Source organism: Poromitra crassiceps (assembly GCF_964638095.1).
Source record: "Poromitra crassiceps genome assembly, chromosome: 11".
Taxonomy (NCBI): domain Eukaryota; kingdom Metazoa; phylum Chordata; class Actinopteri; order Beryciformes; family Melamphaidae; genus Poromitra; species Poromitra crassiceps.
This window is the reverse complement of record NC_139643.1, coordinates 7,571,040-7,584,533: the sequence shown is the minus strand read 5'-3', so window position 1 is coordinate 7,584,533 and position 13,494 is coordinate 7,571,040. Positions and strand designations below refer to the sequence as shown.

The following is a 13,494-nucleotide window of genomic DNA, read 5'->3' as shown; positions in this document are numbered from 1 at the left end:
CTAACCCTAACTCTAACCACTTCACTATTTATTCATACAGATGTCATGTGCTCATCATCAACTCAGCTGCGGGAGATTTCAGGAAAAAACCCTGGTGTGTGTGTGTGTGTGCGTGCGTGCGTGCGTGCGTGCGTGCGTGCGTGCGTGCGTGCGTGCGTGCGTGTGTGTGTGTGTGTGTGCAGGTCATAAGACTGTGGTTCAGACCACAGGCCCTGCTGGGACTACAGATGGCACGCGCCCAGCAGCCGCAGAAAGAAATCATATACAGTGGAGGGCGTTGTCAAAGTCTGAGACTGTGGGCCTCCCCCCAGACAAAGCTTGGAGATAGGAGCCCCCCCTTCCCCCACTGAATTCCTGGATGCCTATGTGATCATGATTAATGTTATGTGATCCCATAAACCCTCAACAAGATGTGCTAAGACAGCCTGATATTGTTGTTTGACATACTTCAGACTATAGATACAATCGTGTCTGTGTGGGAACGCACACAAAATGTTAGACGGCTGGTGCACGAGTGGGGTAAAACTCCCCATATATCTCAATGGGCTGAGTCACCAAAGGACGGTGCTGCGGCTCTACACTACAGGATTGAGGATTCTAGAGCAGGTACATAGACGTCTGTTCAGATGTGCGTTTACTGCAGTGGTTGAATCCCCCCGATCGTGTCTGCCTGGGCTGGGCTACAGTAGCAGCTACATGCTAACTATGCTGAATGGGGAGAGCGGGAGGATTTACCCCACCCTGACCACGCCCCCAGCCAGCTACATCAGCGTCTATGACGAGACATTGACTGTATCTCTTTAACCAAATCACACACATTTAGGCTATTCTATGAGATCTCCCTTTGATAACTACTCTAATAACTAATGTAATATCACTTCCATTCACTGAGCCTATACCCCGAAACTGCTGAGCCCCCCTGGGGAGGCCCCTGCAGAAGACTAGAGCTAGTGATTCAAAACCTTTCTCATATTAATGGCCTTAATTTAGTACTCATTAGGGCCACGGACACAAATCTAAAAATATTTTTATTGTTAGATTTGATTTTGTCCAGAATTTCATGACTATCTGTATCAAAACAGTGATTCTTCTACATTCTCTTAACCTCTTGTAAGTTAAATAATGGAGCCGGGTGGATGGGCGGGGAGGGGGACAGACAGACAGACAGAGGGACAGACAGACAGACAGACAGACAGACAGACAGACAGACAGACAGACAGACAGAGAGACAGACAGACAGACAGAGGGACAGACAGACAGGCAGACAGCAGAGGGACAGACAGACAGACAAACAGACAGGCAGACAGGCAGACAGACAGACAGACAGACAGACAGACAGGCAGACAGATAGGCAGACACACAAACAGACAGACAGACAGACAGACAGACAGACAGACAGACACAGACAGACACAGACAGACACAGACAGACAGACAGGCAGACAGACAGACAGACAGACAGGCAGAGAGACAGACAGACAGGCAGACAGACACACAGACAGACAGACAGACAGACAGACAGACAGATAGACAGACACACAGACAGACAGACAGACAGACAGACAGACAGCAGGTCAGATCATGCTGAATGTGGGTCAGCATTCAAAGCCACGAGGTCACATGACTGAAAGCATGTATGATGACTTGGCACATTTGTCATTCTCATGTTTTCCAACAGAGCAAGAAAGTCAGATGTCTTCATAGAAAATGATCTGTGCAGGATTGATCGAGTTATTGATCAATAGCATCACTCAACCATGACTTTGCCAGGTGGCAGGTGTACTACTACAGGAACGCACAAAAAGGTGTGGACCAAAGCAACTCAGCAGGCAACTATAATATCAAAGCAAAAAATGAGCTGCTTAGAGTTTAAAGGTAAATAAATTTAATAAGAAGTAATTTGTACCTGCGTACTTCACAGTTAACAAACAGTGTACATCTTCAAATAGGTGATACGGGCAAGACACAAACGCAACGCGTTTCAACCGTTGGTTTTCATCAGGCTGTATGGGAGGGCGTCGGCCACCGCACCAGGTTAAATAGAGAACATAGCCTACGTGGCACAGGTAGTGTGGAGTGACGTGAAGGGGGCAGAGCCCTGACGTCAGAGGAAATGGTCTGCTCTAGTAGAATAGACAGAACTAGCAGAGATCCATACATGATGATATATTACAAAAATAATAATGCACAAATAGGCTACATGTCACATCAATAATGCTGTAGGAAAATACAGGTCCTTTCATGTTGATGTTAATGCAAAACATATCAGCAAAATCACGCAAGGATATGATGTAAGAATCACACAGAGCAATGCATATAATTAATGAATAATATAAATATAAATATAGCATAACAGTAGGCATTCAGTACTACAGACTTCAAGATCTACCTAAATAAAGCATGCAAGGTCCAGCTCCTCATTGAGTCCGTTAGGAGCGGAGGTGTCCAGCCTGTGGATCCAGTGCGCTTCGCGCTGGAGAAGCGTCCTGTCTAGGTCGCCACCCCTCGGGTGGGGTTTGACAATGTCTATGGCCCAGAAGCGGAGGTCTGAAACACTATGGTCGTGTCGAATAAAGTGATCAACGATAGGGGCCTTGGTGTCCTGGCGCCGGAGCGCGCTCTTGTGCTCCGTGATCCGTGTGCGTAACGGACGCAAGGTCTTCCCGATGTACCAGAGCGGGCAGGGGCAAGAGATGGCATACACCACTCCCTGCGAGGCGCAGGTGGTGAGGTGTTTGAGATGGACGGTGTGTCCGTTGGGGAAAGTGAGTGTTTTAGCCTTGGTGGTCTGTGGGCAGCAAGCGCAGTGTCCGCACGGGAAATGACCTATAGGGGGAGGACGGGAATCGATGGTGGTTTGTGTTATTATGTTGGGGGTGACAAGCGTCTTGACTAGACAGTCCCTAATGTTCTGATTTCGGGAGAAGGCGATCCGGGGGGGTGTGGCGAAGACATCATGGACCTGTAGCACTCTCCAGAATTTGAGCAGGCTCCGCTTGATTCTGTTGGCCAAGGGGGAGTACTGCAGGGTCGCTGTCACCCTAGGCGAGGGGGGGTCTGATGTTCTGGGCTGGAGCAGGATGTCACGGTGGGAGTGTAGTGCGCGTTTGTACGCATGTGAGATGGGTCTCCGCCCATATCCACGCTCCTGAAACCTCAATTTCATCTGTGTGGCTTTATTCAAGAAGTCACATTTGTCGCTGCAAAGCATTAACACAATCACACCTTGATCTGCTATCTAAAGGTTTGTCTTTTGTCCCCACTGCCAAGTACCAGCCATTTAACACAAGAGTCAATCTACATAAATTCATTCGCAAACTCAGGCTTAGACTGTACTTTAGGCAACATAGCAGCAGTGATAACACCCCTCCAGCTTTGGCACCCCCCTCCTCCTTCATTCCACCTGGACCTATAGACTCTGCCATTGATACCTACAGTAAGCTCATACATCAGGACATTTCCGCGCTGGAACAGAGCATCCCCTCTGTCACACATAACATTACGCGCAGGGAAAGAGCATCTCTTACAGATCTACAAAGGGATGATTCTATTGTCATTCGACCAGCCGACAAAGGTGGAGCTGTTGTGGTCCAGAACCGTGCTGATTATATCACAGAAGCCATGCGTCAACTCTCTGACACATCTACTTATAAGCGTTGCATTAGTGACCCAGGTCCCCGCACCCGTACGACCATTCAATCTGTGATCGACACTGCACTGCAGGCGGGACAGATCACTAAACGCAACCATAGATTCCTGTTACACAAACACTATAGGACCCCAGCATTCTATCTCCTCCCCAAAATCCATAAAAACATAACCCCGCCCCCTGGCCGGCCTATCGTTTCTGGCAACGAGAGCTTATTGGAGCCTCTTTCTAAATTCATCGACCACCATATACAACCTTTTGTACAGAGTCTACCAGCTTATATCCGGGACACGTCTGATTTTTTACGGATCATTGAGCAAATTGACATTGATGTGCCATCTGCCTTACTTGTCACCATGGACATTGAATCCCTCTATACCAACATCCCACAGCAGGGGGCAGTAGATACCATCAATGACACACTGACAGGTAGATTATCCACTCACCCCCCCAATGATTTCATATCCACACTGGCTGACATTAGTCTACGTAACAATTATTTCTTGTTCAACGGAGACTTTTATCTACAGACCTCTGGTGTTGCTATGGGGTGTGCCGCGGCTCCCAGTATTGCCAACCTGTACGTAGGTGCCTTTGAAAGAGACTTTGTTTACAACCCCAGCGTTAACTCCTTCATCTCATCCATCACCCTGTGGCGCAGATATATAGATGATGTGTTCATGATCTGGTCCGGCCCATCCACCACCCTGTTGGAGTTCCATACACTCCTCAACACCTGGAATCCACACCTCCGGTTTACCATTGATCACCACCCAGATCGAATCAATTTCCTGGATGTCACTGTATACAAACAGCACAACAAACTCCATTCATCCATCTATCGAAAACCCACGGACAGAAATACCCTGCTCCATGCCTCCAGTTACCACCCTTCACATCTAAAAGACAACCTCCCCACAGGCCAATTCATGCGCCTCCGGAGATTATGCAGCGACAAATGTGACTTCTTGAATAAAGCCACACAGATGAAATTGAGGTTTCAGGAGCGTGGATATGGGCGGAGACCCATCTCACATGCGTACAAACGCGCACTACACTCCCACCGTGACATCCTGCTCCAGCCCAGAACATCAGACCCCCCCTCGCCTAGGGTGACAGCGACCCTGCAGTACTCCCCCTTGGCCAACAGAATCAAGCGGAGCCTGCTCAAATTCTGGAGAGTGCTACAGGTCCATGATGTCTTCGCCACACCCCCCCGGATCGCCTTCTCCCGAAATCAGAACATTAGGGACTGTCTAGTCAAGACGCTTGTCACCCCCAACATAATAACACAAACCACCATCGATTCCCGTCCTCCCCCTATAGGTAATTTCCCGTGCGGACACTGCGCTTGCTGCCCACAGACCACCAAGGCTAAAACACTCACTTTCCCCAACGGACACACCGTCCATCTCAAACACCTCACCACCTGCGCCTCGCAGGGAGTGGTGTATGCCATCTCTTGCCCCTGCCCGCTCTGGTACATCGGGAAGACCTTGCGTCCGTTACGCACACGGATCACGGAGCACAAGAGCGCGCTCCGGCGCCAGGACACCAAGGCCCCTATCGTTGATCACTTTATTCGACACGACCATAGTGTTTCAGACCTCCGCTTCTGGGCCATAGACATTGTCAAACCCCACCCGAGGGGTGGCGACCTAGACAGGACGCTTCTCCAGCGCGAAGCGCACTGGATCCACAGGCTGGATACCTCCGCTCCTAACGGACTCAATGAGGAGCTGGACCTTGCATGCTTTATTTAGGTAGATCTTGAAGTCTGTAGTACTGGAATGCCTACTGTTATGCTATATTTATATTTATATTATTCATTAATTATATGCATTGCTCTGTGTGATTCTTACATCATATCCTTGCGTGATTTTGCTGATATGTTTTGCATTAACATCAACATGAAAGGACCTGTATTTTCCTACAGCATTATTGATGTGACATGTAGCCTATTTGTGCATTATTATTTTTGTAATATATCATCATGTATGGATCTCTGCTAGTTCTGTCTATTCTACTAGAGCAGACCATTTCCTCTGACGTCAGGGCTCTGCCCCCTTCACGTCACTCCACACTACCTGTGCCACGTAGGCTATGTTCTCTATTTAACCTGGTGCGGTGGCCGACGCCCTCCCATACAGCCTGATGAAAACCAACGGTTGAAAGGCGTTGCGTTTGTGTCTTGCCCGTATCACCTATTTGAAGATGTACACTGTTTGTTAACTGTGAAGTACGCAGGTACAAATTACTTCTTATTAAATTTATTTACCTTTAAACTCTAAGCAGCTCATTTTTTGCTTTGATATTATAGGTGTACTACTACAACATCTGGACTCCCCTGGAAAGCATGCCAGACTAACTCTTCATTGATTTGAGCTCAGCCTTTAATACAGTCCAGCGTCATCAGGTCAGCACCTTCAAGTTCCACCTCCATGAATTCACTGGATCCATAACTTCTTCTCCAACAGACCACAGGGTTGACAACTCACTGTCACACATGATTCTTCTTAACTCATTGAGTGCCAATGACGTCGATCGGCGTCAAATCGAATAGTAACGTAGAGTGCCAATGACGTCGATCGGCGTCAAATGCGTTTTTTGACGGTGGGACGTGGATCAAAGCCTCATGCATCTCCTGTAAAAATATTGTAGCTATTGAAGGTGTATAACCTATTTTACGGACCCATTAGGTGGCGACAGTGCTCTCCAGATTAGAGAAAGTTGTGGAAAAACAGCAGAAAAAGCCGTGATGAAAGAGAAACCGATGCATGAGCCAGAGCGGCACAGATTGCTCTGGCTGGAGCCAACGTTAGCTGCGAACAGCAGCCAATCCGCTCCCACAAATGAGCCCCTCTGTCTCTGCTGCATAGTTTCTCCACACGATTAGCCGGCAGAAAATAAAACCAAAGCCAAACCAGTCTCATGAGAATGGTTTGGCTTTTCAGTGTCGCGCTGGGAGCCGGCGCACAAGGCGGAGCGCTCCGAAAAATAGACTGGGTGCAGCGCACTTTGAAACGTGCAGCAGAAAGCCTAGAATCGGACGCAGCTTCATCCCAGCTCACAACCGAAACCCCAGAAACGCAGACGAACTCAGCGAGCCCGAGCCAGACTCCCCCGACGAGCGGCCGCCATCCGAACGTGGATCCGCAGGCAGCAGAGCCTGCCATAGCAGGCAGCAGAGACTCGCCTGACACGACACACGCAGCAGAGCCAGCAGAGCCACCAGAGACACTCCCACGGAGGAGGAGTTTGGAGTTGAGGGGGGTGGGGGTGCTGTTTTATTGAAGGAAATTACTGTTCAGATGTTTCAGGTCAGAAAATATTAGCTTCAGAGTCAGTGATTTGCTTGAAATGCTTCATTTCACAAAAGGCTGATTATCTCAGCTTCTAGATGGAAACGTCTGTTTTTGCTGAAATCAACCTATCTTCTCCGGCTGATAACTAAAGAACGGAAAATGATATCAATAAACTTTTTTTTGCTGATGATAGAAGAGAGTCTCATCATTCTTTGGGAAAATGATATCAATAAACTTTTTTTTGCTGATAATAGAAGAGAGTCTCATCGTTCTTTGGGCGTGTTCGGTGTTTACATAGTAATATCACACAATATTCTGTGGGCCTCGAGAAATCACTGAAAACGCTCTGAAACTCTGGCACTGGGAGCGTCCGTTCTCCAAAAGTGGCTGGCACTCAATGAGTTAACACTGGTGCCCCCCAGGGCTGTGTGCTCAGCCCATTTCTCTACCCCTTTTACACAAATGACTGCCAAAGCCCACTACCATCGACCTCAAATATACTGTATGCAGAGATGACACAGTCATCCTCGGACTGCTCAGTAACACAGACCCTCTCTGTGCCTACCAACACATATGCCACTTCAGCGCAAGAACTTTCTACACCTCAATATAAAAACAAAAAAGCAAAGAACTTCTCAGCTCATAAGCCCTCCCGCAACACCGGATCACATCCACAGTCACACCCTCATTCATGGAGATGGTCGAGGTGGTTGATGCCTTCAAATACCTTGGAACCCACTGACTGGACAATAACCTCAGCTTCAGTCAGCAGCACACCACACGTTGCCAACAGAGACTTTCAGCCATTTGTAAATGAAAGCATCTGTCTGTCAGTCCGAGCTCCTCTCCTCCCCCCTCTGGATCAGTATCATACAGAGCCCCAGGAATGAGTCCGGAAAACATCGTTCTTCACTGTTTTCGCCTATGGGATTTTTGAATAGGTTTTTGGCGCGATGCTTCAAATAAGGTCTCTGGGCAATGCAAGCTTAATCAAATGCGAACCAGTGTTCAGCGGGATTATCTTCACACATGAGGACTACTTTTATGAGTTTTTAAGCTTTTACGTGCCGTTAAAAGGGCGGCTAGCTAGCAAACGGCTAAATGAGACTACACTGTTGAGTCGACGGGGATATTATACGTCAATAACGTCATCACTTCAAAGGACGAACACGGAAATTATCTTTCCCTCACCTGGTTCAGCCCGGGGTAATCAGTGCACAGCAGCGCACACATCAACAACACTCCAGGTTGAGCGGTGACGTGACGTGGAAGCCTATGCAACACTGTGTGTAGTTCTGGATTAGCTTAGCATGAGCTTTTTACTTCTAGGGCTCGCATTTACACTTCAAAACTCATGAAAGTGGTCCTCATGTGTGAAGATTATCCCGCTGAACACTGGTTCGTATTTTATTAAGCTTGCGTTGCCCACAGACCTTAATTGAAGCATCGCACCAAAAACCCATTCATAAATCCCATAGGCAGAAACCTTGAAGAACCCGGAAGTCCGCGACTTCCGCGTTCCGACTACAAAAATACGTCATCCCTGGGGCTCTCTTTAGAACCAGTTCTATGTTGCCTCACAGCAAGAAGGTCCCGGGTTCGAACCCCGGTCCATCCCAGGTCCTTTCTGTGTGGAGTTTGCATGTTCTCCCCGTGTTTGTGTGGGTTTTCTGTGTCATGTCATGTGTTTTGGGCTCTCTGTTATCGATTGTGTTTTCCCTGTTTGTCTGTACTGTGTCTGAGTGAAATGTGCAAACAACTACATGACATGGGACCTTTAAAAACTCTGTGAAAAGGAAAAATCCAATTGATATGAATCACATCTTTATTTCATTTATGTGCACTATTTAATACAGATTTGCATGGCAAGTACTATAGTGTTTCAAACTCCTTAATGGTAAAAAAAAAAAGAAGTACAGATATGTTGTACAAATAAATAGTTTCTTTGTAATACAGTATTTCTCTCTATTTCATTTGTTTAAAAATTACACGAATAAACAACATGTTATAAATATATATCGGCTGTCACGGAAAAATAGAACTCTCCACTGAACTGAATAAAAGAAATATCCAAGGACGAGAAAATATCTTTGTTGGTTTTTATTTATCACACAGAGTATAAAAGGTTGTCGCTGTCTGTTTCCTGTCCGACCCAAACTGCGTCTGGGTGTGAGGGGAAAGAGCATCCAGCTGCACCAGAGGCAGTCTCTTATGGTGCATCATACAATACAATAATACAAGAGTTAATGCAGTTATCATCAGTACAGCAATATCCCAGAGCACATGATTTTCATAATGGCAAACAGTACAATAGCCCGATGTCATAGAAAAGGGGAAGTTTCAGCTAGGTCAATAGTCCACCCCATACACACATTTATTTCCAGATTAATTTGGTAGACATAAACAATGGGCCAATGGAGACCCCAGCCTACAGAAGTCTGGCTCAGCGCATGACACCGATAAGTGTACCTGACTCAACCGGACACATAAACAAGCGGACGTGCAGAGAAAGAGCTAAGGAAAGGGGGGCCCATGATAAGGAAGTGGGGCTATCTATAGCAGAACAATATGCAAGTTTAATCAGGGTAATGGTTAGCAGTGCCCTAGCTATTATCTCAGAAGGAGGAAAGCAGAGTAGTCAAATTATATTGGGTTTAGGCCAGGCTCGACCATAGCTTTACTTCATGATACAGAATTTGTTCATACAACACACTGAGTATATGAAAAATAAGAAAACTAGGTAAATGCAAATACATGTTAATACAATGTATCAAAGTATAAAAAGTATAAAATGTATAAAAGTATAAAAAGTATTAATGTAAGTAAATGTATTAATGTATAAAAGTATAAATGTGAGTAAGTAAAATGTATAAGAATAAAATGAGTAAAAATAAGTAAATGTATGAATAGGAAAAATATAAACCCCTAAATGGAAATGGAGATTTAATTTCACCATTACATCGGCTATGTATTTTAATACAAAAAAACACACATCAAGTATCCACTATTCATATTGTGCTACTGCTACGAAGAGCCGTGGATAAGCTCACGTCTTCCCTCCTTCATTCTCTGCTCCAGAAAGTGCACTCATTTCTAATAAAGATATATCAGACCCTGATTTCAACCGTGGTGACCATAAGCAATTCACAGAGATGCTGATTTCAACAGTGGTGGTGAAGCACTTCACCAGTGCCATGCCGTGATGTTAGGGCAGCTGTGGCTCAGTTGGATGTCGTCGGGCTGCTGGTGGTATTCACCACAACATTGCTGCTGGCAGCACGACGTTTCTTCTTTGCTCTGTGAAGGAAAACACAAAGAGATTCACTCAACCCTCCATATCTCTAAAACAACAGTGATGTTGTTGTTGTTGTTGTTGTTGTTGTTTGCATTAAAGTGACCAGACGTCCCCAATTTCTGGGGACAGTGCATGTTTTTGGTGAGCTGTCCCCGGCTGGACCTGTCCCGGAAAATGTCCCCGATTTTCTACTCCTCGTTCCGCGGACGACATCACTGCCTTCCAGAGGCTCGAGCAGGCTAATTTTTAATAGTGAAGATACTTGTATCAACCAGGTCATGCTACAGATGTTACTCATTTAGTGCAGTCTCCAAATGTCTCAAGTTCTGGATGTCCAATCACAGCATGCTATGGTGTTCCTCAAGGTCTTGGTGTCTTAATGTGCTACAGTATTTTGGAGGCTGATACGCATCCACCTGCATCATAGCTGATTGCAGTACAATGGTCAAAATATATGAAACCAGAATTGTCCCCCCTTTTTTGGATTTCATAGAAAATATCATTGGATATTTTAACGGTACTGTATATTGAGTGCAGAACTAGAAATATCCCCGATTTTTATTTCAGTCATCTGGTCACCTTAGTTTGCATTCCTACACAATTGAAACATTACATTAGGCTTGAGCAAACACTGCTTCAATACAATGTCCAATTATGCATACAAATTGAAACTGACCAATCAGACAACATTGAACTTATGAAGACGCACGTACAGTATGTAGCCCTGATGCGTGAAACATCTGTCTAATAGTCTAAAGAGTCAGACATTTGATCTGGAACATGAGTGGACATATTTATAACTGCATGTTCTGTTGCGGAGAAAAAGAAAGTAGTTGGACTAAAGGATGCAGAAAAGCCCGTCTGATTACTTACAGTTTTGCTGCTTGAAGCACAGCTTTTGTGCCGATATCCTGTGGGTCCAGACAGCGTGTGGTTCTGTCTCTCAGCGTGAGACTGCATGAGAAGGAGGGAGGGAGAGGGGGGACGGGGTTACAGCCTGTATACAAACACATTGATCATTGAGATCTACCACTGTCTCCCCTTGGCAGGAGGGGCATGTGCCTTTAGCTATGCACAGCAAAATGTATACATCATCAGTGTAAATTTAAAGGTATACTATGCAACTATTTAATACAAAAAAATATATATACATGGGGGGGGGGGGGGGGGTGCTTTTCCGGGACGTTTTTGGGATGTTACAATGTATAGATAGAGGCCCACGTGGTGGGGGCCCAGCCAATGACATCGCTCACAGCGCAACAGCCAGCCAATAGCATCGCTAAGATGTTCTCAGACCAGAGCAGAGTCAGTCCCGGACTAAAACCAGGAAATACATCTCATTCCCTGATCAATGGTTGAGCTGTTTGCAGCTCATCCCTCGATGGTTTGGAGGTATGCGTGTCTTTATTTGTGTTTTATAGCAGAACCGCTGTGGAACTATCAGAGAATAATGTTTGATCCCTGCGTTTGAATGCTTCATCGTCACTCTCTCTCCACATAAACAAAACCTCGCTCGACCACATAAACACAGAACACAGCAAAACAATGTCCTATATCGCTAAAATACACACAGGGCACAGTGTCTCTAAGCCGTGTGTGTGTCATGGCGGCGGCTGGAGCATGGCAGCTGGTGAAGGCTTGAGCTCACGATTTAACATCTAAACACACACACCCGTCGTAACTGCCGTCGTAAATGTAGTCATGTGCAAGTTAATGTTGTGCGTGTGCGTGTGCGTGTGTTTTGGTGCAGTTACTTACATGACCTCTGTCTTGCTGCAGTTTGGAAGAGGAGCAATCTCCCTAACGCGGATGATGCCGATGTTCACCATGTCCATATCCACCTTGCCCACTTGTGGGCAGCGGCAGTTGGGCAGAGGCAGGCTCTTCCCTGGACACACCGTGGGTGGGAAGAAAAAAAGTGTAAATAGCGTGTATATATATATACACTGCACTGTAACCTCGTTACGCTTCTGTTCTGATACACTTAGCCCGGAAAAAGAAAGAAGCTAATCCGAAAAACAACGCAGATTTGTTGTGCATGATCAATCCGAAAACTGAACGGCTTTGCAGGAGTTCAATTCGTTTGACAGTTGTTGAGAGTTGATGTGATTTCAGTTGTGGCCCAGTAAGTAAATGTCATTTGTGCATGACAACTCAAATCAACTCAACTCCCAATAACTGTCAAACGAAACGAATGGCTGCAAAACGGTTTACAGTTTTTTACTATGTGTGAGATCACGTGCAAAATGAATCAGCGTTGTTTTTCGGATTAGCTTCTTTCTTTTTCCGGGCTAAGTGTATCAGAACAGAAGCGTAAAGTTCTCCTTTAACCCATTGATACCTGATGCAGCATTTGTGTGTATATCCCTCATTTGTGTGCGTATCCCTTTAAGACCGCGAACCGCGTTAACGCGGTTCGCGGTCTTAAAGGGATACACACACAAATGCTGCATCAGGTATCAATGGGTTGAGAGAGCACTCAGCGAGGGCCAGGCATCGATGCAGAGACATGTGTCACAAAGACCAGTCCGCAGTACCATAAATCACCAGCAGCCAGTGCCAGCCACACTGGGCTTGAGAGTCTCACTTACCCTCTGAAGTGCAGCCGGCGATGCAGAGCAGGAGAGCCACAGACAGGATTGCAGTATTCATGCTTGTCTCGAAGTGGTCGAAATCACAGTGCTTTTGGGTGTTGCAGTGTTAAAACTAATAGCTGTCCTTAGTGCCGTGTCTTCGCTCTGCAGGTTGTCTGAGCCTAAGCCTACAGTTGTACTCCAGACCCACATGTCTTTATACTGTCTTTACCCCTCCCACTCTGTTGGATACTGGCCAGGCAGGGTTTCTTTGGAACTGGTGATGAACGCCTCGTGCATGTTGATGGCGTCACTGTGTCAACTCCATTTTTCCTCAGAATTAATTAAAGGAAGAAAAAAAATCAGTTGATCAGGTTGTTGAACACACCCTGGAGCTTTGATCAGGTTGTTGAACACACCCTGGAGCTTTGATCAGGTTGTTGAACACACCCTGGAGCTGAGTGTTTGTCAAAGAGAAGGCAGAGGACACGGTCACGGTCACTGGCTGTATCTAGTATGTCGCCCTAAGTTGCATTGTCCTTCACAATCTTGTGATCTATTTCAATGATGACAAACATGCCCAGTTTTGCAGTTACACAACTGAAAACTCCCAAAGTCACACAGACCCCTCTCCACAGCAGACAGGTAGGATGATCCAACAGCGGCTCAAAAC

General features: G+C 46.2%; 1 protein-coding gene across 1 annotated transcript; it reads right to left on the bottom strand.

The window, feature by feature from the left end:
• Positions 1 to 9,051: 9,051 nt before the first annotated feature.
• Positions 9,052 to 12,945, bottom strand: LOC310785242 (C-X-C motif chemokine 9-like). The gene is made up of 4 exons (XM_083646251.1): positions 12,840 to 12,945; positions 12,007 to 12,136; positions 11,122 to 11,202; positions 9,052 to 10,250 (listed from the first exon to the last, which is right to left on the bottom strand). Exons 1-4 carry the CDS (start codon positions 12,898 to 12,900, stop codon positions 10,175 to 10,177), a joined length of 348 nt encoding a protein of 115 aa, XP_083502377.1. The 5' UTR covers positions 12,901 to 12,945; the 3' UTR covers positions 9,052 to 10,174.
• Between the last annotated feature and the right edge of the window lie 549 nt (positions 12,946 to 13,494).